The sequence below is a fragment of the Pleurodeles waltl genome, chromosome 2_2 (genome assembly GCF_031143425.1).
Source record: "Pleurodeles waltl isolate 20211129_DDA chromosome 2_2, aPleWal1.hap1.20221129, whole genome shotgun sequence".
NCBI classification, from domain to species: Eukaryota; Metazoa; Chordata; class Amphibia; order Caudata; family Salamandridae; genus Pleurodeles; species Pleurodeles waltl.
Genome location: NC_090439.1, coordinates 1,126,277,119 through 1,126,304,470, shown reverse-complemented (window position 1 = coordinate 1,126,304,470; position 27,352 = coordinate 1,126,277,119). Strand labels below are relative to the sequence as shown.

The following is a 27,352-nucleotide window of genomic DNA, read 5'->3' as shown; positions in this document are numbered from 1 at the left end:
GTGCAGTGAGACAGCAGGAGGCGGGTGCAGGGCACAGAGGGTGCAGTGAGACAGCAGGACGTGGGTGCAGCGCACAGAGGGTGCAGTGAGACAGCAGGAGGCGGGTGCAGTGAGACAGCAGGAGGCGGGTGCAAGGCACAGAGGGTGCAGTGAGACAGCAGGAGGCGGGTGCAGGGCACAGAGGGAGCAGTGAGACAGCAGGAGGCGGGTGCAGGGCACAGATGGTGCAGTGAGACAGCAGGAGGTGGGTGCAGTGAGACAGCAGGAGGCGGGTGCAGGGCACAGAGGGTGCAGTGAGACAGCAGGAGGCGGGTGCAGGGCACAGATGGTGCTGTGAGACAGCAGGAGGTGGGTGCAGTGAGACAGCAGGAGGCGGGTGCAGGGCGCAGAGGGTGCAGTGAAACAGCAGGAGGCGGGTTCAGGGCACAGAGGGTGCAGTGAGACAGCAGGAGGCGGGTGCAGGGCACAGAGGGTGCAGTGAGACAGCAGGAGGCGGGTGCAGGGCACAGAGGGTGCAGTGAGACAGCAGGACGTGGGTGCAGCGCACAGAGCGTGCAGTGAGACAGCAGGAGGCGGGTGCAGGGCACAGAGGGTGCAGTGAGACAGCAGGAGGCGGGTGCGGGGCACAGATGGTGCAGTGAGACAGCAGGAGGTGGGTGCAGTGAGACAGCAGGAGGCGGGTGCAGGGCACAGAGGGTGCAGTGAGACAGCAGGAGGCGAGTGCAGGGCACAGAGGGTGCAGTGAGACAGCAGGAGGTGGGTGCAGTGAGACAGCAGGAGTCGGGTGCAGCGCACAGAGGGTGCAGTGAGCAGCAGGAGGCGGGTGCAGTGAGACAGCAGGAGGCGGGTGCAGTGAGACAGCAGGAGGCGGGAGCAGGGCACAGAGGGTGCAGTGAGACAGCAGGAGGCGGGTGCAGGGCACAGAGGGTGCAGTGAGACAGCAGGACGTGGGTGCAGCGCACAGAGGGTGCAGTGAGACAGCAGGAGGCGGGTGCAGGGCACAGAGGGTGCAGTGAGACAGCAGGAGGCGGGTGCGGAGCAGGGAGGGTGCAGTGAGACAGCAGGAGGCAGGTGTAGGGCACAGAGGGTGCAGTGAGACAGCAGGAGGCGGGTGCAGGGGGTGCAGTGAGACAGCAGGAGGCGGGTGCAGGGCACAGAGGGTGCAGTGAGACAGCAGGAGGCGGGTGAGGGGCACAGAGGGTGCAGTGAGACAGCAGGAGGCGGGTGCGGGCACAGAGGGTGCAGTGAGACAGCAGGAGGCGGGTGCAGGGTGTGCAGTGAGACAGCAGGAGGCGGATGCAGGGCGCAGAGGGAGCAGTGAGACAGCAGGAGGCGGGTGAAGAACACAGAGGGTGTAGTGAGACAGCAGGAGGCGGGTGCGGGCACAGAGGGTGCAGTGAGACAGCAGGAGGTGGGTGCGGGCACAGAGGGTGCAGTGAGACAGCAGGAGGCGGGTGCAGGGGGTGCAGTGAGACAGCAGGAGGCGGATGCAGGGCGCAGAGGGTGCAGTGAGACAGCAGGAGGCAGGTGTAGGGCACAGAGGGTGCAGTGAGACAGCAGGAGGCGGGTGCAGGGGGTGCAGTGAGACAGCAGGAGGCGGGTGCAGGGCACAGAGGGTGCAGTGAGACAGCAGGTGGCGGGTGAGGGGCACAGAGGGTGCAGTGAGACAGCAGGAGGCGGGTGCGGGCACAGAGGGTGCAGTGAGACAGCAGGAGGCGGGTGCATGGGGTGCAGTGAGACAGCAGGAGGCGGGTGTGGGGCACAGAGGGTGCAGTGAGACAGCAGGAGGCGGGTGCGGGGCACAGAGGGTGCAGTGAGATAGCAGGAGGCAGGTGCGGGGCACAGAGGGTGCAGTGAGACAGCAGGAGGCGGGTGCGGGGCGCAGAGGGTGCAGTGAGACAGCAGGAGGCGGGTGTGGGGCGCAGAGGGTGCAGTGAAACAGCAGGAGGCGGGTTCGGGGCACAGAGGGTGCAGTGAGACAGCAGGAGGCGGGTGCAGGGCACAGAGGGTGCAGTGAGACAGCAGGACGTGGGTGCAGGGCACAGAGGGTGCAGTGAGACAGCAGGAGGCGGGTGCAGCACACAGAGGGTGCAGTGAGACAGCAGGAGGCGGGTGCAGCACACAGAGGGTGCAGTGAGACAGCAGGAGGTGGGTGCAGTGAGACAGCAGGAGTCGGGTGCAGGGCACAGAGGGGTGCAGCGATCAGTGTGTTGGAAGCAGAGGCCTGCAAGAGGCAGAGTGCAGAGTGCAGCAGGTGATGTGCAGGAGGGCTGAGCGCAGACAGAGCCGTGCATGCAGGAGGTGGGGAGTGGGACACCGAGGAAGGCAGGGCCCACCCTGGTACTCCCTCAGAGGAGGGTCCCCGCAGAGAGAAGCAGTGCAGAGTGCCAGGACGGAGAAGGGGACACTTGATGCGAAGTGGCAACAGAACAGATGGGGAAAGATGGGTTCTGGGGAAAATCCCCAAACTGTGACCTTACAACAGTAAAACAAACGTTGACCAGATAGTAACTTCACCTGCAGAGCTCCCGATGTCATCGTGTTGGTCTTTTAATGCTCAGTGCATCATTACTCATCCCATGTATGCAGTGTCCTATGAGGCTGCATGGACTGTTCTAGGTTTATTTAGCCAATAAGTGCGGACTCCAGGCTGCGTGGCCTCTAATGGAACCGCAGTTGATGTGGTCGTTATTACAGCACTAATGATATTGGTAGCTCACGATGATTTTCATTGAACACAAGTAGCTCTAATTACAGAAGAGGTTGAAGACCCCCGAATGGTGCCTCTGGCCAAGACAGTGGACACTTGGGGCTTCAATGCAAGATCCTGTGTGGATGACACCCAACTGCACTCTCTTTTCAGCAGGTCATTGATTCAGAGGTGGAAAGCTTCCAAGGTTCTCTCTCTCACATGGAAAAGCAGATGCAATTGAGTTGCCTCAAGCTGAACCCCAATAAATTAGAGGTTCTTGTATTTAGAACCCCCTCTCCACTAGACCGGTTGAGTCTTCGGACGAAAGATCTTGGTGAACCCCTGGCCCCAGATATAGTGATGAGAAACGTTGGATGCTTAAGTCACTAAAAAATACCCTAACATTTTTACCAGCCCATTCACGAAAAACAATTGTGCACACCTTAGTGACCTGCAGATTGGACTGTGCCAATTCTCTGTATCTGGGGGCTCCTTCAGAACTATTAAACAAACTACGGGGGTGCAAAATGCAGCGGCATGCCTGATTGTGAACTGGCCGAGAAGGCAGTGTATTCCTCATCATGTCCTAAACCAACTTCACTGGCTACCAGTAAATAAAAGGGTCAGCTTTAAGGCCATGACAGTTTAGAGGGTCCTTGCTCCCCCTGTAGCAGACTCAGTGAAGATGCTCCCATCAGAAAGCTTTGCTCCCGAAACCAGAGATTTCTCTGCATTCTCAGAGTTTGACTAGGAGTGGTGGCTGTTCCATCTCTCTACTGGCAGCTAAGCTGTGGAATTATCTGCCAAAAGAACTGAACTCAGACAGACGGCCAAACACACATGCGCACTTAGTGCACTCTCCCCCCTCCCCTTGGCCAAGCCCCAGTCCTCCCTGCACCTGCTGGCTGAGCCATCAGATGAAAAATAGCAAGCAATCATGTTATATTTCGTCTGCTGGCACAGCCAGGGGGGCGACGCCCCTTCACCACTGCGGAGGAGTCGCCCCTGCTCAGTCAGTGGTTAAAAGAGTAGATAGATCTCCTAACACTGGCGGCACTCACTGATTGGCCGGTCTGCCTCTTTTGCAACTAAACCATGCATTTGTTTTTGTTTATAAAGAATGTATTGCACTTTTTTCGTTTTGTTTATTGCATATTCATTTATTGTAAATGTATTCTGATCCTGCTTGGTGATCATAACAACATATCTTTCAAGCCCATTGATGTAACAGAGTGTGCGATACAACAGGCGTGTTTCTCAACTATTCTATGTCCTTAGCAGCTCTTGCCAGTCCAGGTTTTTGCTCTGCATTCTGGGATTTGTAGTCCTCAGTTATAGCCCTATACAGAGAGCTATACCGGTTGGTACAGGCCATGAAACAAAGTTATTGGCCTGAGTGGCAAACGAGAGCCTATAACGATGGAGAGGGCCTTTAACTGGTATAGCCCAAGGCAGAAGGCTACGAGGCTATTAGAACATTCCACCCCCTGAGGGTAAAATGTAAAAGAAATAAACATCAAAACAAACATTAGAATGTTGGAGCCAGTGCTTACATCGGCCATTAGAAGCCCGGGGCTACTTTATTGCCTTCAGTGGCCCTCTCAACAGGCCAATGTTCAAAATACGATTATAAATGATGACTACAATCCCACAATGCAAAGTGAAAACCTGGACTGGGCGGGTTTGTCGTGCATAGACCTGGGAAACTTGAGAAAACTACAGTGGCCAATCACACACCGCAGTGAAATGCAAGAGGCAAGGTCCTGGTGCACATGCATCCCGGGACATTCTTTGCACAGACCCGGGGCAGCATCTTATCCGCCAGTACTCAGTATCTCAACATAATCGATGCAAGTATTGAAATCAGAGTGTAAGAAGAACCACAGAGCTGGATGCTGGGTACAGCGCACAGCAAGTAACTCCATAGACACAGAAGAGGGACCACCCAGCGGTCTCTGCTGAAGATATTCTGTATTTTATCTGTATTTTCGCTCCCCTCCTGCGCTCACCTGCCAGGAGCGGCGCCGCATCCCGCCCAGTGCCACAGGCTCCGCTTCCTTGGATGGCCGGGATCCCACACCCCTCCTCCCGGCCCTGATTGGCCCAGATCCCCGCATCAGAGAGTCCAGAGGAGGGGAGGGGGCAGGAAGGGAGGCTGGGATCGAGGGCAGTGCCGGGAGCCGAGAGTGCGGGCAGTGGGGAGACACTGCAGCAGCGCACCATGGACTCCTCCAGGTCCATCCAGCACGAGATCATCTCCCTGAAAGGTAAGGGGGCGTTGATGGAGGGGCTGGGGCGAGGTCACTGACCTGAACTCCAGCTCTGATTTGCATTCCCCGCTCAGCCTCCTGCCTGTCCCGGGGTTTAAAGCCCTTGTCCTGCCCCACTTGTCCCCGCCCCATGTTCTGGGGTCTCAGTGGTGATGGGTGGTCCATGTTTTGGTGACTTTAGGGGTTGCACGGTCCCCTCGTTTACACACAGCCGCAACTTTCCCCGCCATATGTGTGGGAACACGCTGGGGGTGGTGCCGCAGAGGCTGGGCTGGTAATCGATCTTAGAGGGCGGGGCCATGAAATATGTGCCCCAGACTGGAGGTGGAGAGAATGCACTACGGGGGTGTTTAGCTGCCTCGGGTCAGGGGTGAGTTGGTCACTCACTCCTGTTTTTATTCTACATGCATGTAGTTCAAGACTTGCTTTTAGCATGATGGATGCAGGTGAAAACCCTACCACCCCATCACAGAACCCCCCCCCCCCCCCCCCGCAATCCCCCGTGTAGATCGCTGGTCCTGACCTCTTGAACTCCAGCTGAGGTGGGGGCTATTATCCCTGCGCTGTGAGGCGCTCGAGGTCACTGCTAGAAACCCAATATATTAACGTTTTTTTATTCGGTCTTTGAGGACCACTTATGGCTGTGATCTGCTCATCAGATGGAGGGGGGCATTGTATCGGGGGGCGGGGTGTTACATTTATTATTATTTTTATTTTTTTTATTTTTGTGCAGTTTAAATACCTCGTCTTCGAAGGTATCGGAGCGCTTTCTGGAACTCGCAGTCTCTAATCTAAGGGAAATGCAAGGAAACGAATGGTTCCGAGAAGTTCGTCGCAGCCAAGGTTGGCACATTGTGCCATGTCAGCAGTTATACGTGTTGGCATTATATCTGTTACATGTCGATCCTTTCTTCTTGTGGGTGTCAGTCCAGTTGGTTCGTTTAAAATAGTTTTATTTAATGAAAACGCAGAGGTTGAAACACGGTGCCATGATGCCTTTCCTCCCAGCCTGGCACCGGGCCACTAGACTAGCAGGTCATGGGTCACCTCTGCCCCCTTCAGCTGAGCCGCCAAGTGACCCACATCACGCGTGACCCTTTCAGCCTCTCACCGGCGCTCTGCATGCTGGGTCTGGTAGTCATGTTCTTTACATTGTGAATATGTGCTTATAGGGCTCAAACACGCACAGTGGTGATGGTGAAAATGCCACTTGCGGGTGCTTTTATGCCTAATTCGTGACCGCTGGCGTGTTCGGAAAAGTGTTTCCTGGGGTGTCGCTGCTCACTAGAGTGGGGGTCTCGCCTTATGCACCCCAGGCCAGGTTCTCTGATGTATGCAGAAGGTATTTTTGCAGACGTGGACACCTGGCAGATTCTGCCCTCACCTGGCGGAGGGACCTTTGTTTACAGTCGGAGGTGTTTGTTGGCACAGCTCGGGGTCGCGGGGGGGGGCAGGCACCTCTTCTCTGACTATGCTGCGGTCTCTTGAATGGGGGCTTGGGGTAGAATATCCCTTTGCTTACAGGGGTATGTGGGCATCTCTTTCCCCCTCTTTCTACCACAGGGATATTTACTTCCAGTAGACGCGGTTCTGATGCCACAGGTCTGGACGGTGTCAGTGTGCTGACCATGGTTCCGTGCCGACTCCTCAGAGGGTGATGTGCTGTCAGTGATCACTGTTATGAGGGTACGAGTCTGGAGTGTTGGGGTGGGAGGGTTGGTGTGAGCTGACCAGGCCCCCTGCCCGTGTCTCCGTGGGGCAGCTGCTTCCGCAGAGAGGCTTAGAGACTGCCACCACGTGCCAACCAGGGCTCGGTGCCTACTCTCCCGAGGGGCATGTAGTTTCAGTAAACGGGGTACTGATGTAGGCCCGAGTAGTGGGGGGAGGGCAGGGGTGGGGGTTCACCATGTGCCGCACTGCCGACCAGGGCTCGGTGCCTGCGTCTCAGTGGGACATGATCTTTCAGTCAACAGGGTTTCGGGTGGCACATAGTTTGTGGGGGGTAGAGGTCACCGTGTGCTGACCATGGCTTAGTGGTACACAAGCTTTCAATATACAGGGTTTCTGGTGGTTCGGGGGTCTCACCATGTGCTCACCAGGCCCCGGTGCACACGTCTCAGATGGGTCTTCGCTTCCAGTAGACAGGGTCCTGCTGGCACAGGTTCCAGGGTCTCGCCACGTGCTCGCCAGTGTTCTGTGCCTACAATGGACAGATTCGATCTCTAAGCGCTGGAATCCAGGAATGGATTGCAGCGCCTCGGAGGAAGCGGCCTCCCCACGCCCAGTCCGGCACCGGGCAGGGGGTGATGAAGGGGTCCTGGGGGACCCGCCCGTTTCCTTAGCATGCCTCTGCAGGGTCCCCCCGTCAGCTCAGCCCGGGCTTCTTGCTGCTGCAGGGTGGAGCCCGGCGCTTCCTCCGCGCGCACTGCAGCTGCCTGGGATTGCAGCACTGCAGCGCAGGCTCCCTGGGATTGCAGCACTGCAGCGCGAGCTCCCTGCCTCGAGGCTACTTTACAACACCTGAGGGGGTAGCGCGTGCCCTGGGGTGCTAGTGAGTGAGTGTCCTGGGATTGCAGCACTGCAGCGCGAGCTCCCCGCCTCGTGGCTACTTTACAACACCTGAGGGGGTAGCGCGTGCCCTGGGGTGCTAGTGAGTGAGTGTCCTGGGATTGCAGCACTGCAGCGCGAGCTCCCCGCCTCGTGGCTACTTTACAACACCTGAGGGGGTAGCGCGTGCCCTGGGGTGCCAGGGAGTGAGTGTCCTGGGAAGCAGCACTGCAGCGCGAGCTCCCTGCCTCGAGGCTACTTTACAACACCTGAGGGGGTAGCGCGTGCCCTGGGGTGCCAGGGAGTGAGTGTCCTGGGATTGCAGCACTGCAGCGCGAGCTCCCCGCCTCGTTAGCCAGATTACACCTGCTGAGGGGGAGCGCGTGACCTGGGGTGCATGTGAGTGAGTGTCCTGCGGTGTCACTGCGGTCACTCGAACCCAAGTGGGGGCAAATGTTTCCACTGAGGGCCATGGCCTGCATGAGGGGTCCTGACGTGCAGACTTGTTTACTTTCTCCAATGCGCCTTGATCTGCCTTCCTTTAACAGTTCATGGCCTCTGCCCTAATGTAATAACTGTCTCCTGTGGGAGCTCCTGTATACTTACACTGATGTAAACGTCCGAGTTCAGCTACTATTAATGTAACGCACTGTTACCCTGTATTCTGTGCTGTAAAGCGCCCTGATGCCTTCGGGCCATGTCTGCGCTATATACAATTGCAAATACAAATAAAATAAAGTGCCTCTAGCACGCTAGAAAAGAGCCTGACAAGCCATGAAGGTCTTTAATGTGCCATTATGTGCCTGCATGTCCCAGAGAGCCATGGTGTTGTAGTGTCGGCCTTCTTGGGTCAAAATGAGGTCAAGTTTAGTGTTGTGGGATACATCAGGCCATTAATTGCCCAGTGTGTTATTATGGGCCTTATCAGCCCAGTAATGGTCCATAGCGGCCAAGGTTTCAGATTGCTGTGTGTGACATTTTCATAATTTCAGTGTAATTATGAGTGACATTTCAACGACTGAGTGACAGACGAGGGAAACATATAAATATCAGAAACTACACCAATTTGAGCAACGAGAAACTCTAAGAAGTTAACTGCCGCAAAGCACCAGAAATGGAAGGGCACTAATCTAGTGCCCTTGTAACCTGATGGCTCTGGTCTAAAAGCAATTAACATTAAATGATAGAACAGGAGTGTTTATCTATGATGACATACCAGCTCACTGACTCTGACTTCCAGGCACGTACGTTCTGGCGAGCGGAGCCGGCGCTGCGGCAACCGGCAGGCCTCCTGCATGGCCAGCCAGCCCGCAATGATGAGGACTGCAGTCGGGTCCCGTTCATGCCACTGGCCGTGGGATCTCACTGTCGCCATGGTGCCGTGGGACCAGCGAGCAGCTGCCTCACGTGTCGAGTCAACGGAGCCACTGGTGTGGGCCTGGGTTCCTCGAGTCGCGCGGCGGGAGGGCAGTGGGATCCCCCATCCAATCCATTCCTGGATTCCAAAATTACCGCCGCGGTGAGCAGCTTACCCAGCACTGGGGTGCAACTGATGGCAAGAGTCAGCCGCGGCCAGCGTTGCCTGGGCCGGGGTGGGTCATGGGATATAAGGAACGCCGCATTACTTGCCCAAAGTGCAGCCAAAAATTTATGAAATGCCACCGCTTGCTCCGATGGCGGCAGCAGGACGGATTCGGACCCAAGACTCCCCCCCACTTATTAAATCGTGTATCAGCCTTTGGGCACTGACTCTGTGATGTGTTATGTGCATATGTATTGTATTGTATTGTAATAGTATTTATATAGCGCTTACTACCCCTGACGAGGCGTCGAAGCGCGGGCCGGCAGGGTGTCTGGTAGAACACTAAAAGATACATTGTAGCAGAGTCCTTGCCGATCTTGAGCCAGCCCGCCCCTTAGCCTGCCGGGAGCAGCATGCACCGCGCTCTGCCACTGCAGGCAGCTCAACAGTCACGCTGCATTATAGCAGCGCTCTGACTGTGCTGACAGCTGAGGAGGTGCTATAATGCGTGATTTTGCATTTTAGTGTGGTGATGTGTACCACCACACTGAAATGTGTCCGTGTAACTCCTGATGCATGGTACTTGGCTGCGATGTTCGTTGAATCTTTTAGTTTGGGCCTTATTGGGACAGCAATCGCCTAGCACGTTTGTGTGTTCTTTAATGGGATATTTAACACCTAGTTTGTTAGTATGGGCCTTATTAGGCCTGTAATTGCCTACTGTGGGCCTTACCAGGCCAGTATTTGTCCAGCATGTTAGTATGAGCCTTAGTGGGACCCCTATTGGGCCTATCATGATAGTAATGGCTTATTGGTTCAGTAGTAACCCTGGAGAGCCAGTAGGGACCTTATCAGGCCTGTGATCACCCGGTATGCCAGCACAGCTTTGATCTGTCTAGTAATAGCCCCATAGGCACTTGTGCTGGCCAGTAAGGGCTCTGATGTGCACGTCAGGGACTCAATTGGTAATGTGGGTAGGGATGGGAAGAGAGCTCATCACCACCTTCGAACAGACAGCAAGATGGTTGCTCTTGGCCAACCTGTACTTACAGCACGCCTGCATGAGGGGTCCAGCATAGCTCTCTGCCTTCGCGCAGGATGCCTGTCGACAACATTCTGCCCTAAGGATTGTCCAAATGTCTCATAGAAGCTCTTCCTTGGACTTGTCCACTAGTGTTCTGACACAACCCTGCTTTTCGTTCAATGCCAAGACTTAAAATGCCACAGAAACTTCCTGTCACATGCAAGACCCATGGACCGCCCACCTCCGTTGCTTACGAGGCCCCTCGTGGAATATCATTGGAAAATTGACCAGACCCGCCCCCTCTGACCATCCAATGCGATTGCTTCCAAGGTCCCACATAATATCATTGAATAAGTGAGCAGACCCCACCCCCGTGACCGTCCAATGCGATTGCTTGAAAGGTCCCGCAGAATATTCTTGAATAACTGGCCAGTCCCCTCCCATTGGACTACTGAATGCCATGGGTGGCAAATAGGTCCCTCATGGCTTGTCAAATAAAACATTGAAGAGTCGGTCCTCTCTGACTGTGCAACTAGAAATGGCTTAAATCTAATGCCTTGGAAATCCTCCAATAGAATAACAGACAAGGGCATGGTTTGGAATTGCACCACAGCATCACGGGCAGTGCTGTTCTCTGTCCATCTCTTCTCTCCCAGTACAATGGTGCACATTTTTCACATCTGTGGCCTCCATTTGTGCGCCACCACTGTGACGTCTGTCAGGTGTGTTTTTGTTTATTGACTGCTCTTGATATCTGCACAGCGCTGCTCTCTAGCAGTGTGACCTCTGGCAACTTTTGGTCATCTCCCTTTTATAAGGAGTCCTTAGGGGGGCTCTGAGGAGGTTGCGGAAGGGCCGCATGGAGGTGGCAATGCCACTGGGCGTGAGATCAGGGTGTGTGGCAGACATCAGAGGTTTCCCTTCCTTGGGGAGCGAGAGACAGATAGTGGGGTGCATCAGTCTAGTGATGGTTGACTAGGGTACCAGCATCTTTATGCGAGTGTGCACATGTGCAAGTTACTATCCGAGTGTAACCAAACCAGGCTTCTGCCTGCACGAGAATACACAGGAGTCTGTCTTCCCAGCCTAGGACCAAGGGTCCTCTGAGGGGTGTCAGAGCTAGATTGGGGGCAGTCATTGTAGTCTGTGGATGTTAAAAACATAAGGTTTATTAACTTCCTCCAAATGGAAGCTCTGGGGTTTGTTTCACACATCTCTCTAGCTATTGACTGCAAGGTTTGACCCACACTGTGCATGAGATGTGGCGGCGGGTCTATGTTGGGGTGTCCCAGTTTTTATGTTGCCTGCTATCGAACCCCAACAGTTGCCAGAAAGAGATTATTGGCCCCCTCATTATTTTTGGTGGTTTGGTTTCACGCTTTTGTACAGTGACTGCCACCTTTCCTTCCAATGTGATTTTTTGTTTTGTCATCGTATGAGGTCCAGAAATGTTTTCATTTACGTAGTTGTACATTTTTTTTGATGTGTAGTGAATGCAAGCAATTTGCTTTCACTTTATATGTGTATGTTGGGGTACACAGCTCCCCTGGCATGACACCTGTAAATCCCTAAAATCTAGGCACTGAGTTTATCCCCTCTGCTTCACGCCCTGAACCCACAACTTTTTAGGAAACAAACAAACATCCTTCCTTGTTATTTCGTTTTTTAAATTTATTTATATATTACCTGATATCAAGTGGGCTGTGTCCTGCCGGGTTTCAGAGGGATGCACAGTTGGAGAACGCAGGACACGAGAGCCAACAGGACATAGTTACACCGAGACATACAGAGTCACAAGAGTAAAGCTGGAGAGTTATACAGTGCAAGGAAAGAAAAACAGCTTATTTCCTTGCGTTGAATAATGAGGGCGGTCAAATCACCCCTTCAGGTGACCCACAGCAGAAACAATCACACCTTGACATTAGCATTACAGAGACTGGTGAGTTCAAGCAAGGAGAGTCTACTGGGGTAGACAGTAAAGCCGACAAAGGATGGAGGCGTAACTCCACATGAGACAGACATCATCTCCAGCACAATATTGAGAGTGAGGCAGCAGTGTAGGAGGGCGAGAGGATGGTGCCAGGAGACTAGACCCAACCGCGGAAGGACACATTGAGCGGGGAGATGCCATGAGCTCGTACACGTGAGTCGTGAGGTTCAACAGCCAGCTGCAGATGTTTCCCAAGGAATATCTTCTTGGGGATTTAAAAACTGGAAAATAAGGAGAATTCTTGATATACAGAGTGAAAGCCTTCCAGATTCTGGGGGCATTGGTACAGGAGGGTCCTTGAGACATAGACTATAGCCTGCGGCTGAGGCTATGGTGTTTCCTAAAGGCCCTAAACCCTTCTACACCAGAGGCGACAGCCTATAATGAGAGAGAGGGTCTTTAGCAACGGGTATAGCCCACGGCATAAGTCTGATAAGGCCAGTAGAACATTCCACTCATTGAGGATGGATTATTCTATAGTACACGTGGAGAAATAAAAAGGCAACCATTGGAATTTTGGAGTAGATGGCCTATTCCAGCCGTTGTTGGCCACAAGCCACTTAATTGTCTTCAGTGGAGCTCCCGACATTCCAATACTCTGATATAGCATTGTAGCCCGCTGCCGACATTCTAATATACCCGTAGTATACCCGCAGTTAAAGGCCCAGAACCTGGCTTAGAGCCCTGAGATGCAGGCCATGACCTACAGCGAGGGTGAGGGACCTTAACAACCAGTGCAGGCTGAAGCAGAAGGGCCATAATAGTATTAGAACATCCCACCCACCCACTTGGGGCAGAATGTTCTAAGTTAAAAACTGAGACAAAGAAAGACCCATGTTGGAATGTTGGAGCAGAAGGACTGTATCGGTCATTATTGCCCCCGAACCCCTCCATTGTCTTCAGTGAAGCTCGCAGCATTCCACTGCACAGCAGCCTGGGCACCCGGGTGTAGGACCCTTTCTTCCTGCCAACCATCATGAAGCATGTTTTTCTTCTGACGTCATATTTATTTTGCATATTTGGTGTGGAGTGTGGTAAAAATGACTTGGTCAGACTACTGCCACCGCCCTGCTGATGCTTTATGGGGGCAGTTAACGAGGCTGTCGCTCTGGGTGGGTTGTGCACTGGGGTCTGCCTGGGCTCCGGTGTGAAATGTGCTCAGCTGCATGTTATCTCTTTTTAAGCAAACTGTTTTGTGAGTTTGCCATGTTGTAATTCATTTTACAAGTTGGCACCGGGTTTGGGTGAAGGGTAACTGCATTCCCTCACACAATGACAACATTATGGCCAGCGGTTCTGCCAAGCACATATTCTCTTGTGGCCTGCGGAGAAGCCAGTTTTTAGTGACTACAGTATAGCAGGGCCTAGTCAGCGGTAGCCTTTGGGAACAGACAGGGTACATGAAATTAAAATCATCCCAGGGGCAGACATACGGGTGGGTGGGCTCACACGCACGCGTACACTCACCGGCAAGCTAGGGTAGAGCTGGGGACTCCAGAGTTGTGCTGACATGTGCTGCCCATCACCATTGTCAACCACGTGGTGTTATTTGCCGACCACAAATAATGCGCAAGGCGATATCCTCATTGGACTGACGTGTGTACGAAAGTACCATCTTGCCTGGCATGTTACCCCCATATTTCACTGTATATATGTTGTTTTAGTTGTATGTGTCACTGGGACCCTGCCAGCCAGGGCCCCAGTGCTCATAAGTGTGCCCTGTATGTGTTACCTGTGTTATGACTAACTGTCTCACTGAGGCTCTGCTAATCAGAACCTCAGTGGTTATGCTCTCTCATTTCTTTCCAAATTGTCACTAACAGGCTAGTGACCAATTTTACCAATTTACATTGGCATACTGGAACACCCTTATAATTCCCTAGTATATGGTACTGAGGTACCCAGGGTATTGGGTTCCAGGAGATCCCTATGGGCTGCAGCATTTCTTTTGCCACCCATAGGGAGATCTGACAATTCTTACACAGGCCTGCCAGTGCAGCCTGAGTGAAATAACGTCCACGTTATTTCACAGCCATTTACCACTGCACTTAAGTAACTTATAAGTCACCTATATGTCTAACCTTTACCTGGTAAAGGTTGGATGCTAAGTTACTTAGTGTGTGGGCACCCTGGCACAAGCCAAGGTGCCCCCACATTGTTCAGGGCAAATTCCCCGGACTTTGTGAGTGCGGGGACACCATTACACGCGTGCACTACACATAGGTCACTACCTATGTGTAGCTTCACAATGGTAACTCCGAACATGGCCATGTAACATGTCTAAGATCATGGAATTGCCCCCCCAATGCCATCCTGATATTGAGGAGACAATCCCATGATTCCCCGGGTCTCTAGCACAGACCCGGGTACTGCCAAACTGCCTTTCCCGGGGTTTCCCTGCAGCTGCTGCTGCTGCCAACCCCTCAGACAGGTTTCTGCCCTCCTGGGGTCCAGCCAGGCTTGGCCCAGGAAGGCAGAACAAAGGACTTCTTCAGAGAGAGGGTGTTACACCCTCTCCCTTTGGAAAAAGGTGTTAAGGCAGGGGAGGAGTAGCCTCCCCAGCCTCTGGAAATGCTTTCATGGGCACAGATGGTGCCCATTTCTGCATAAGCCAGTCTACACCGGTTCAGGGATCCCCCAGCCCTGCTCTGGCGCGAAACTGGACAAAGGGAAGGGGAGTGACCACTCCCCTCACCTGCACCTCCCCTGGGAGGTTCCCAGAGCTCCTCCAGTGTGCTCCAGACCTCTGCCATCTTGGAAACAAAGGTGCTGCTGGACTGCTCTGAGTGGCCAGGGCCAGCAGGTGACGTCAGAGACTCCTTCTGATAGGCTCTTACCTGTGTTTCTAGCCTATCCTCTCACGTAGGTAGCCAAACCTCATTTTCTGGCTATTTAGGGTCTCTGCTTTGGGGAATTCTTCAGATAATGAATGCAAGAGCTCATCAGAGTTCCTCTGCATCTCTCTCTTCACCTTCTGCCAAGGAATCGACTGCTGACCGCGCTGGAAGCCTGCAAAACTGCAACAAAGTAGCAAAGACGACTACTGCGACCTTGTAACGCTGATCCTGCCACCTTCTCGACTTTTTTCCTGGTGGTGCATGCTGTGGGGGTAGTCTGCCTCCTCTCTGCACTAGAAGCTCCGAAGAAATCTCCCGTGGGTCGACGGAATCTTCCCCCTGCAACCGGAGGCACCAAAAAACTGCATCACCGGTCCTCTGGGTCTCCTCTCAGCACGACGAACGAGGTCCCTTGAACTCAGCAACTCTGTCCAAGTGACTCCCACAGTCCAGTGACTCTTCATTCCAAGTTTGGTGGAGGTAAGTCCTTGCCTCCCCACGCCAGACTGCATTGCTGGGAACCGCGACTTTTGCAGCTACTCCGGCTCCTGTGCACTCACCGAGGATTTCCTTTGTGCACAGCCAAGCCAGGGTCCCCGGCACTCTAACCTGCATTGCACAACCTCCTGAGTTGTCCTCCGGCGGCGTGGGACTCTCTTTTGTGACTTCGGGTGAGCTCCGGTTCACTCCACTTTGTAGTGCCTGTTCCGGCACTTCTGCGGGTGCTGCTTGCTTCTGAGTGGGCTCCTTGTCTTGCTGGGCGACCCCTCTGTCTCCTCACGCAATTGGTGACATCCTGGTCCCTCCTGGGCCACAGCAGCATCCAAAAACCCTAACCGCAACCCTTGCAGCTAGCAAGGCTTGTTTGTGGTCTTTCTGCACGGAAACACTTCTGCACGACTCTTCACGACGTGGGACATCCATCCTCCAAAGGGGAAGTTTCTAGCCCTTGTCGTTCTTGCAGAATCCACAGCTTCTACCATCCGGTGGCAGCTTCTTTGCACCCACAGCTGGCATTTCCTGGGCATCTGCCCACTCCCGACGTGATCGTGACTCTTGAATTTGGTCCCCTTGTTCCACAGGTAATCTCGTCAGGAAATCCATTGTTGTGGCATTGGTGGTGTTGTTGTTTCTGGCAGAATTCCCCTATCACGACTTCTGTGCTCTTTGGGGAACTTAGGTGCACTTTGCACCTACTTTTCAGGGTCTTGGGGTGGGCTATTTTTCTAACCCTCACTGTTTTCTTACAGTCCCAGCGACCCTCTACAAGCTCGCATAGGTTTGGGGTCCATTCGTGGTTCGCATTCCACTTTTGGAGTATATGGTTTGTGTTGCCCCTATCCCTATGTGCTCCCATTGCATTCTATTGTGACTATACATTGCTTGCACTGTTTTCTATTGCTATTACTGCATATTTTGGTATTGTGTACATATATCTTGTGTATATTTGCTATCCTCATACTGAGGGTACTCACTGAGATACTTTTGGCATATTGTCATAAAAATAAAGTACCTTTATTTTTAGTATATCTGTGTATTGTGTTTTCTTATGATATTGTGCATATGACACCAGTGGTACTGTAGGAACTTCACTCGTCTCCTAGTTCAGCCTAAGCTGCTCTGCTAAGCTACCTTTTCTATCAGCCTAAGCTGCTAGACACCCCTCTACACTAATAAGGGATACCTGGACCTGGTGCAAGGTGTAAGTACCCCTTGGTACCCACTACAAACCAGGCCAGCCTCCTACATTGGTTGTGCAGCGGTGGGATAAGTACTTGCAACTACTTACCACTTTGTCATATTGTACTTTTCATAAGAGAAAAATATACAAAACAAGTTCAGTGTATGTACATCTAACCAAAAAGTTTTGCTTTTCTTCTCTTAATCTTTTTCTAAGTGCTGAAAAGTACCTCTAAAACTTTCAAAAAGGTCTTAAAAAGTTTAAAAAGTTTTTTTTCTGTTCTTTAAAAAGTTCTGAAACTTTTTCTTCCTTTTTCTGTCCCTTAAACTCTTGTCTATCATGTCTGGTACAGGCCGAACTCTTGATCTGGCCAGCATAGCTTATGACAACCTTAGCTGGAAAGAAGCAAGGAGTCTCTGCATAGATAGAGGTTTAGGGGTAGGGAAGAATCCCTCAAGACAACTGTTAGTTAATATGCTCATTGAACAAGATAAGACCTTAGTTGGCACTTCTGGTGAGAAATTAGCTGATGGTTCCCACTCTGATTCTGGGGCACCCCTAGGAAAAGAGTTAGAAGGAAACCTTCCCAACCTGCCCCTTAGAAGGCCACCTAGCATGGCTGGTACTTATGTGAGTTCCCATCACAGTAGGAGTGTTACTTCTGTAGGCCAGAATGTTAGAGTGCCATCTGTTAGGGACAGGTCTCCCTCTGTTCATTCACACCATTCTTCTGTGTCAAGGCATGCCCAACCCACCCTCCCTGAAGACAGATTGTTAGAAAGGGAACTCAATAGATTGAGAGTGGAAGAGTCCAGGCTGAGGCTTAAAAAGCAACAGCTGGATCTAGACAGGGAAGCATTTGATTTAGAAAAAGAAAGACAGAGGTTGGGGTTTGGACCCCATGGTGGCAGCAGCAGTATTCCCAATAGTCATCCTGCAAAAGAGCATGATTCTAGGAATCTGCACAAGATAGTTCCCCCTTACAAGGAGGGGCATGACATTAACAAGTGGTTTGCTGCACTTGAGAGGGCCTGTGTTGTACAGGAGGTCCCTCAAAGGCAGTGGGCTGCTATCCTATGGCTATCTTTCAGTGGAAAGGGTAGGGATAGGATCCTTACTGTAAAGGAAAGTGATGCCAATAATTTTACAGTTCTTAAGAATGCACTCCTAGATGGTTATGGCTTAACCACTGAACAGTACAGGATGAAGTTCAGAGAAACCAAAAAGGAGTCTTCACAAGACTGGGTAGACTTTGTTGACCATTCAGTGAAGGCCTTGGAGGGGTGGTTACATGGCAGTAAAGTTTCTGACTATGACAGCCTGTATAACTTAATCCTGAGAGAGCATATACTTAATAATTGTGTGTCTGATTTGTTGCACCAGTACCTGGTAGACTCTGATCTGACCTCTCCCCAAGAATTGGGAAAGAAGGCAGACAAATGGGTCAGAACAAGGGTGAACAGAAAAGTTCATACAGAGGGTGACAAGGATGGCAAGAAGAAGGATGGGAAGTCTTCTGACAAGGGTGGGGACAAATCTAAAAATGAGTCTTCATCAGGCCCACAAAAACACTCTGGTGGGGGTGGTGGGCCCAAATCCTCTTCAAATCAAAACAAAGAAAAGAAACCATGGTGCTATTTATGTAAAATAAAAGGCCATTGGACAACAGATCCCAGTTGTCCAAAGAAAAGCACCAAGCCTCCCACTACCACAACCCCTACTGCTACACCTAGTGCCCCTAGTAATAGCAGTGGTGGTGGGAGCAAACCTACTAATAGCCAATCCAAGGGAGTAGCTGGGCTCACTTTTGGTAACTTAGTTGGGGTTGGTCTTGTCAGGGAGACCACAGAGGCTGTGCTAGTCTCTGAGGGGGGCATTGATTTGGCCACCTTGGTTGCTTGTCCCCTTAACATGGATAAGTACAAGCAACTTCCCCTAATAAATGGTGTTGAGGTTCAGGCCTACAGGGACACAGGTGCCAGTGTTACCATGGTAATAGAGAAACTGGCCCACCCTGAACAACACCTACTTGGTCACCAGTACCAAGTAACTGATGCTCATAACAACACACTTAGCCACCCCATGGCTGTTGTAAATCTCAACTGGGGGGGGGGGGGTTACTGATCCAAAGAAAGTTGTGGTTGCCTCAGATTTACCTGTAGACTGTCTACTAGGGAATGATTTAGAGATATCAGCTTGGTCAGATGTGGAGTTGAAGGCTCATGCAGCAATGCTGGGCATTCCAGGGCATATTTTTGCTTTAACCAGGGCTCAGGCCAAAATGCAAAAAGGACAGGGTGACTTGGATCCTCGAAGAATGGACCAAGAGCTCCCTAAAGCTAGGGTTAGTAAAGGTAAAACACTACCTACTATCCCTCCCTCTACAGTGGATTCAACTTCTGAGGAAGAAGAATTTCTACCCTGTGCAGAACCTTCACCAGAGGAGCTGGAAGCAGACACTGCTGAGCCTTTGGTGAAGGGGGGCCTGCCAGGGAGGAGCTGAGTGTGGCACAGTATACCTGTCCCACACTAGAGGGTCTAAGGCAGCAAGCTGTCAAACAAGCAAATGGGGATGTCAGTGACTCTCACAGAGTTTACTGGGAGGACAACCTTTTGTATACTGAAGCAAGGGATCCAAAACCTGGAGCTGCCAGGAGATTGGCGATTCCTCAGGAATACAGAAAGTTCCTCCTAACTCTAGCCCACGACATTCCCTTAGCTGGGCATTTGGGGCAAATGAAAACTTGAGACAGGCTTGTCCCCTTGTTTCATTGGCCTAGAATGTCAGAGGACACAAAGGAATTTTGTAAGTCCTGTGAAACCTGTCAAGCCAGTGGCAAGACAGGTGGCACTCCAAAAGGCACCCCTTATTCCACTGCCTGTGGCTGGGGTTCCCTTTGAAAGGGTAGGGGTTGACATAGTTGGCCCCCTTGACCCTCCTACTGCTTCAGGCAATAGGTTTATCTTGGTGGTAGTGGACCATGCCACCAGATACCCTGAAGCAATTCCTCTAAGGACCACTACGGCTCCTGCAGTGGCAAAGGCCCTCCTGGGAATCTTTTCCAGGGTGGGCTTCCCAAAAGAGGTGGTATCAGACAGGGGAAGCAATTTCATGTCTGCTTACTTAAAGGCCATGTGGAAGGAATGTGGTGTGACATACAAGTTCACCACACCCTATCATCCACAAACAAATGGACTGGTGGAGAGATTTAACAAAACTCTCAAAGGTATGATAATGGGACTCCCTGAAAAACTCCGCAGGAGATGGGATATCTTGTTACCTTGCCTCCTTTTTGCTTACAGGGAGGTACCCCAAAAAGGAGTGGGCTTCAGCCCCTTTGAACTCCTATTTGGACACCCTGTAAGAGGTCCTCTAACACTTGTTAAGGAGGGTTGGGAACAACCTTTAAAAGCTCCAAAGCAAGTCATAGTGGACTATGTACTTGGCCTAATATCTAGGATGGCTGAGTACATGAAAAAGGCCAGTAAAAACCTTCAGGCCAGCCAAGAGCTCCAAAAGCAATGGCATGACCAGAAGGCTGTTTTGGTTCAGTACCAACCAGGGCAGAAAGTGTGGGTCTTGGAGCCTGTGGCCCCAAGAGCACTCCAAGATAAATGGAGTGGACCCCACATAATTGTTGAAAAGAAGGGAAAAGTCACCTACTTGGTTGACTTAGGCACTGCCAGGAGTCCCCTTAGGGTGCTCCATGTCAATCGCCTGAAACCCTACTATGACAGGGCTGATCTCACCCTGCTCATGGCAACAGATGAAGGACACGAAGAAGAGAGTGACCCTCTCCCTGATCTCTTCTCTTCCACAGAACAAGATGCTCTAGTGGAAGATGTAGTACTGGCAGATTGTCTTACTACTAAGCAGAAAGACCACTGCATAAATCTCCTGGGTCAGTTTTCTGAACTCTTCTCTACTGTGCCAGGCACCACTTCTTGGTGTGAGCACACTATAGATACTGGAGACAGCTTGCCTATCAAAAGTAAGATCTATAGGCAGCCTGACCATGTCAGAGACTGCATAAAACAAGAAGTGCAGAAAATGCTTGAACTGGGAGTGGTTGAGCACTCTGAAAGTCCATGGGCCTCTCCTGTGGTACTTGTACCAAAACCTTATTCCAAAGATGGAAAAAAGGAAATGCGGTTTTGTGTAGACTATAGAGGTCTCAACCAAGTAACCAAAACCGATGCTCACCCTATACCCAGGGCAGATGAGCTGATAGATTCACTGGCATCTGCCAAGTATCTAAGCACTTTTGATTTGACTGCAGGGTATTGGCAGATCAAGTTATCAGAAGATGCAAAAGCAAAAACTGCATTTTCAACCATTGGAGGCCATTACCAATTCACAGTAATGCCTTTTGGATTGAAAAATGCACCTGCCACTTTTCAAAGGTTGGTGAACACAGTCCTGCAAGGGCTGGAAGCTTTTAGTGCAGCATATCTAGATGATATAGCTGTCTTTAGCTCCAGCTGGGATGATCACCTGGTCCACCTATGGAAAGTTTTAGAGGCCCTGCAAAAGGCAGGCCTCACTATCAAGGCTTCAAAGGGCCAGATAGGGCAGGGGAAAGTGGTTTATCTGGGACACCTGGTAGGTGGAGAACAGATTGCACCACTTCAGGGGAAAATCCAAACTATTATAGATTGGGTTCCCCCTACAACTCCGACCCAAGTGAGAGCCTTCTTAGGCCTCACTTGGTATTACAGGAGGTTCATAAAGAACTATGGCTCCATTGCAGCCCCTCTTAATGACCTCACATCTAAGAAAATGCCTAAAAAGGTATTGTGGACAGCTAGCTGTCAGAAAGCTTTTGAGGAGCTGAAGCAGGCCATGTGCTCTGCACCTGTCCTGAAAAGCCCCTGTTACTCAAAAAAATTCATTGTGCAAACTGATGCATCTGAATTATGAGTAGGGACATTCCTATCACAACTTAATTCTGAGGGCCAGGATCAACCTGTTGCTTTTATCAGCAGGAGGTTGACCCCTAGAGAAAAGCGTTGGTCTGCCATAGAGAGGGAGGCCTTTGCTGTGGTCTGGGCACTGAAGAAGTTGAGGCCATACCTGTTTGGTACTCACTTCATTGTTCAGACAGACCACACACCTCTACTTTGGCTAAAACAAATGAAAGGTGAAAACCCTAAATTGTTGAGGTGGTCCATATCTCTACAGGGAATGGACTATACAGTGGAACATAGACCTGGGAGTACCCACTCCAATGCAGATGGACTCTCCAGATATTTCCACTTAGACAATGAAGACTCATCAGGTCATGGCTAGTCTTATTGTCCTTCGTTTGGGGGGGGGAGGGGTTGTTGTGTAGGAAAGTACCATCTTGCCTGGCATGTTACCCCCATATTTCACTGTATATATGTTGTTTTAGTTGTATGTGTCACTGGGACCCTGTCAGCCAGGGCCCCAGTGCTCATAAGTGTGCCCTGTATGTGTTACCTGTGTTATGACTAACTGTCTCACTGAGGCTCTGCTAATCAGAACCTCAGTGGTTATGCTCTCTCATTTCTTTCCAAATTGTCACTAACAGGCTAGTGACCAATTTTACCAATTTACATTGGCATACTGGAACACCCTTATAATTCCCTAGTATATGGTACTGAGGTACCCAGGGTATTGGGGTTCCAGGAGATCCCTATGGGCTGCATCAATTCTTTTGCCACCCATAGAGAGCTCTGACAATTCTTACACAGGCCTGCCAGTGCAGCCTGAGTGAAATAACGTCCACGTTATTTCACAGCCATTTACCACTGCACTTAAGTGACTTATAAGTCACCTATATGTCTAACCTTTACCTGGTAAAGGTTGGGTGCTAAGTTACTTAGTGTGTGGGCACCCTGGCACTAGCCAAGGTGCCCCCACATTGTTCAGGGCAAATTCCTCGGACTTTGTGAGTGCGGGGACACCATTACACGCGTGCACTACACATAGGTCACTACCTATGTGTAGCTTCACAATGGTAACTCCGAACATGGCTATGTAACATGTCTAAGATCATGGAATTGCCCCCCCAATGCCATCCTGGTATTGGGGAGACAATCCCATGATTCCCCAGGTCTCTAGCACAGACCCGGGTACTGCCAAACTGCCTTTTCAGGGGTTTCACTGCAGCTGCTGCCAACCCCTCAGACAGGTTTCTGCCCTCCTGGGGTCCAGCCAGGCTTGGCCCAGGAAGGCAGAACAAAGGACTTCCTCAGAGAGAGGGTGTTACACCCTCTCCCTTTGGAAAAAGGTGTTAAGGCAGGGGAGGAGTAGCCTCCCCCAGCCTCTGGAAATGCTTTCATGGGCACAGATGGTGCCCATTTTGGCATAAGCCAGTCTACACCGGTTCAGGGATCCCCCAGCCCTGCTCTGGCGCGAAACTGGACAAAGGGAAGGGGAGTGACCACTCCCCTGACCTGCACCTCCCCTGGGAGGTGCCCAGAACTCCTCCAGTGTGCTCCAGACCTCTGCCATCTTGGAAACAGAGGTGCTGCTGGCACACTGGACTGCTCTGAGTAGCCAGGGCCAGCAGGTGACGTCAGAGACTCCTTCTGATAGGCTCTTACCTGTGTTGCTAGCCTATCCTCTCACATAGGTAGCCAAACCTCCTTTTCTGGCTATTTAGGGTCTCTGCTTTGGGGAATTCTTTAGATAACGAATGCAAGAGCTCATCAGAGTTCCTCTGCATCTCTCTCTTCACCTTCTGCCAAGGAATCGACTGCTGACCGCGCTGGAGGCCTGCAAAACTGCAACAAAGTAGCAAAGACGACTACTGCGACCTTGTAACGCTGATCCTGCCGCCTTCTCAACTGTTTTCCTGGTGGTGCATGCTGTGGGGGTAGTCTGCCTCCTCGCTGCACTAGAAGCTCCGAAGAAATCTCCTGTGGGTCGACGGAATCTTCCCCCTGCAACCGCAGGCACCAAAGAACTGAATCACCGGTCCTCTGGGTCTCCTCTCAGCACGATGAGCGAGGTCTCTTGAACTCAGCAACTCTGTCCAAGTGACTCCCACAGTCCAGTGACTCTTCAGTCCAACTTTGGTGGAGGTAAGTCCTTGCTTCCCCACGCCAGACTGCATTGCTGGGAACCGCGTGTTTTGCAGCTACTCCGGCTCCTGTGCACTCTTCCAGGATTTCCTTTGTGCACACCCAAGCCTGGGTCCCCAGCACTCTAACCTGCAGTGCACGACCTCCTGAGTTGTCCTCCGGCGTCGTGGGACCCTCTTTCGTGACTTCGGATGAGCTCCAGTTCACTCCACTTCGTAGTGCCTGTTCCGGCACTTCTGCGGGTGTTGCTTGCTTCTGAGTGGGCTCTTTGTCTTGCTGGGCGCCCCCTCTGTCTCCTCACGCAATTGGCGACATCCTGGTCCCTCCTGGGCCACAGCAGCATCCAAAAACCCTAACCGCGACCCTTGCAGCTAGCAAGGCTTGTTTGTTGTCTTTCTGCACGGAAATACTTCTGCACGACTCTTCATGACATGGGACATCCATCCTCCAAAGGGGAAGTTTCTAGCCCTTGTCGTTCTTGCAGAATCCACAGCTTCTACCATCCGGTGGCAGCTTCTTTGCACCCACAGCTGGCATTTCCTGGGCATCTGCCCACTCCCGACTTGATCGTGACTCTTGGACTTGGTCCCCTTGTTCCACAGGTACTCTCATCAGGAAATCCATCGTTGTTGCATTTCTGGTGTTGTTGTTTCTGGCAGAATTCCCCTATCACGACTTCTGTGCTCTTTGGGAAACTTAGGTGCACTTTGCACCCACTTTTCAGGGTCTTGGGATAAGCTATTTTTCTAACCCTCACTGTTTTCTTACAGTCCCAGCGACCCTCTACGAGCTCACATAGGTTTGGGGTCTATTCGTGGTTCGCATTCCACTTCTAGAGTATATGGTTTGTGTTGCCCCTATCCCTATGTGCTCTCATTGCAATCTATTGTGACTATACATTGCTTGCACTGTTTTCTATTGCTATTACTGCATATTTTTGGTATTGTGTACATATATCTTGTGTATATTTGCTATCCTCATACTGAGGGTACTCACTGAGATACTTTTGGCATATTGTCATAAAAATAAAGTACCTTTATTTTTAGTATATCTGTGTATTGTGTTTTCTTATGATATTGTGCATATGACACTAGTGGTACTGTAGGAGCTTCACTCGTCTCCTAGTTCAGCCTAAGGTGCTAGACACCTCTTCTACACTAATAAGGGATACCTGGACCTGGTGCAAGGTGTAAGTACCCCTTGGTACCCACTACAAACCAGGCCAGCCTCTTACAACGTGCACTGGCCGTTCTTGGATTGATATGTAGCAAACCTCACAGACGTATGCAGGAGCTCAGTGACATAGCATGTGCAGCCCGCATAGGACTGATAGATGGTAGCCTTCCTGTGCCTGTTGGGTAGGTGTAGGCTACAATTCTTTGGTTTGGTAAATGCTTTCTCCCCTTGAAAACATGTGTGTTGGCCATTGTTGGGCAGTGGTTGCCAACCAAAACTGAACTGGTACCCTCTCTCATTGAATGGCAGGTGCAGTCCCTTTTCATTGTCTACCCCCTCTTTTTGGCTACGTGCCTTGTCGTGGGAGATATTTGCCAGCTTTCTTCATGTGCAATATATTCTTTCATCAGTGGTGACATGTTTCAGCCTTCATTGGGGTTGATATGCACTGCTCGTCGCTCAGTCACTATGTGCCACTATGATCCTCACTAATATATACAAAACTTTAGTGGCATACTATGTGCCAGCCCTCATAAGGTTGAAGGGTGGTAGCCTTCCTCTGCATGTTCTCATTAGCTAGATATGAGCAACAATCTTTGGTTTGATCATAACCTTCTCTCATTGCGGGGTCATGTGTTTCGGCCATTGTTGGGGCGGTGTTTGTTGGTCATTATTGGATCTCGTTGAGTGGTATGTGTAGGCTCTCGGTGTTGATATTTGCCACCTCCTTTTGACATGGTGCCTACTGGTCCCAGTTAATGGAAGTATTTGCCAATCTTCATCAGGTGTGATATATTTTTTCATGGACGGTGACATGTTCCGGCCTTCACCAGGGTTGACATGTTCTGCCCATCACTTGTGCGCTATGTGCTGATACTCATTGAATTAAAATTTACCGAACCTCAGTGGCATAACGTGTGCCACCGAGTATTAGATGAGAATGTGCCAATCCTCAATTTGACTGACCTTCTTGGTGTAATAAAAGTTGCCCTCTGGACACCACAGCTTTTGGTGCGCGCCATCTTGGTACAGCCACATTGTGAATAGTGCAGAACGTGTTCAACTTGTCACTGAGAGGGTATGGTACATGGCAATGGCTATGTGCTGGGTGTACAGTATATTATCAAAGACGCATATTGTATGGTGCACAGTATGTGTTTCAACATTAAAGCGCATCCTGGGCTTCACCGGTATGGTAATTGTATTTATATAGCGCTTACTACTCCTGATGATGTGTCAAAGTGCTTTTCGGCGAGTAGCACGCTACTCTGGAACCAAAGGGGAATTAATGGTGGATTAGTATAGGGAAATATGAGTATAGTATTAGTATTGTTATGAGTTAATTTGAGCGGAGGAAATGTGGGTTTGTTAGTTGGATTGACTGGAGTAATGGAGGGATAGAGGACGGAAGAATCCAGAAGTGTTAATTGGGAGTTTATGGTAATAGGATTTAGACTTGGGATGAATAAAGGGGGATGGAGGAGAGAACAGTCTGTGGAAAGGGTTAGGGAGAGCATAGTAGAGGACATGTTTGGTATGAGTCAAAAATGAGATAAATGAGGGAGAATTTGGTAGGGTTGTTTGGGAGATCATGGTAGTAAAGTGAGGTTTGGGTGAGATAAATGTGGAAGAGGAGGGAAGAGCTTAGGGAGGGCCATTTTGAAGATGAAAGTAGTAGAATGGGATGAGTCAGAGTGGGAATGGAGGATAGATTGATAGAGACATAAGGTATGGGGAGACAGAGTAAAGCTTACGAGAGAGTAACATTTATTTATCTATATTTACATATTTTTTATTTATAAATATATATATTTTTTAATTTAATTTATATTTTGAATTTCATTGTGATATAAAAAAGAAAGCAGGGATTCATAAGTATCTAATCTAGCAACTTATCTAGGAGCTATGCAATGACCTATGGACATGTTAAGCATAGAATAATATACACATATATGTGCGTATATATACACACACACACACACACACACACACACACACACATATATATATATTTTTTAACGTGAGTACATATACATTTGTTAAACAGGCTTAAAGAGTATATGTATAATTTATTATTATGAAATAGGAACTATACATATTACTTGAAAAACTATACACATAATCAGGTTATAAATATTTATCAACACAGGCATATGCAGTACATTTCTGTTTGGATACGGTGGTTATGAAGGAAAGAACCAATTCTTGAGTAATCTTCTGAAGACAAGATAGTTATCCATGGATATTGTGTTTGGAGGTAATGAATTCCATAGTTTGGCGGCTTGAACAGAGAAGGATGTACCACCCATTGTCTTTTTCTTGTATGGTGGTGTTCTAAGGCGGTTTGCCAATCTTGAGGTTTGCAACAGTCTCTTTTAGGTTGTCACAGCAAGTGATACAGTATGTTTTCGGAACTTCATTGCACCATATTCACGGCCTCGTTTACAGTTCACATTTTGTTTCGGGCCTCGTTGAGTGAATGCGTAATTTTTTCTATTGGGATTTATATAGCACCTTCCTACACTTACCAGTAAACTGTTTCAAGGCGCTGCATTTTCAATTG

General features: G+C 50.5%; 1 protein-coding gene across 4 annotated transcripts in view; it reads left to right on the top strand.

Annotated features, from left to right (window-relative positions):
* Window positions 1–27,352, top strand: part of PLEC (plectin) — an 831,873-nt gene that overhangs the window by 398,676 nt on the left and 405,845 nt on the right. The window contains exon 1 of one of the 4 annotated variants that reach the window (XM_069220976.1): window positions 4,847–4,959. The exons of the other annotated variants lie outside the window; for them this stretch is intronic. Coding sequence (XP_069077077.1) covers window positions 4,914–4,959 — 46 coding nt within the window. The 5' untranslated portion in view covers window positions 4,847–4,913. Of the gene's footprint in view, window positions 1–4,846; window positions 4,960–27,352 lie in introns of those variants that run through there. 4 annotated transcript variants of the gene reach the window in all.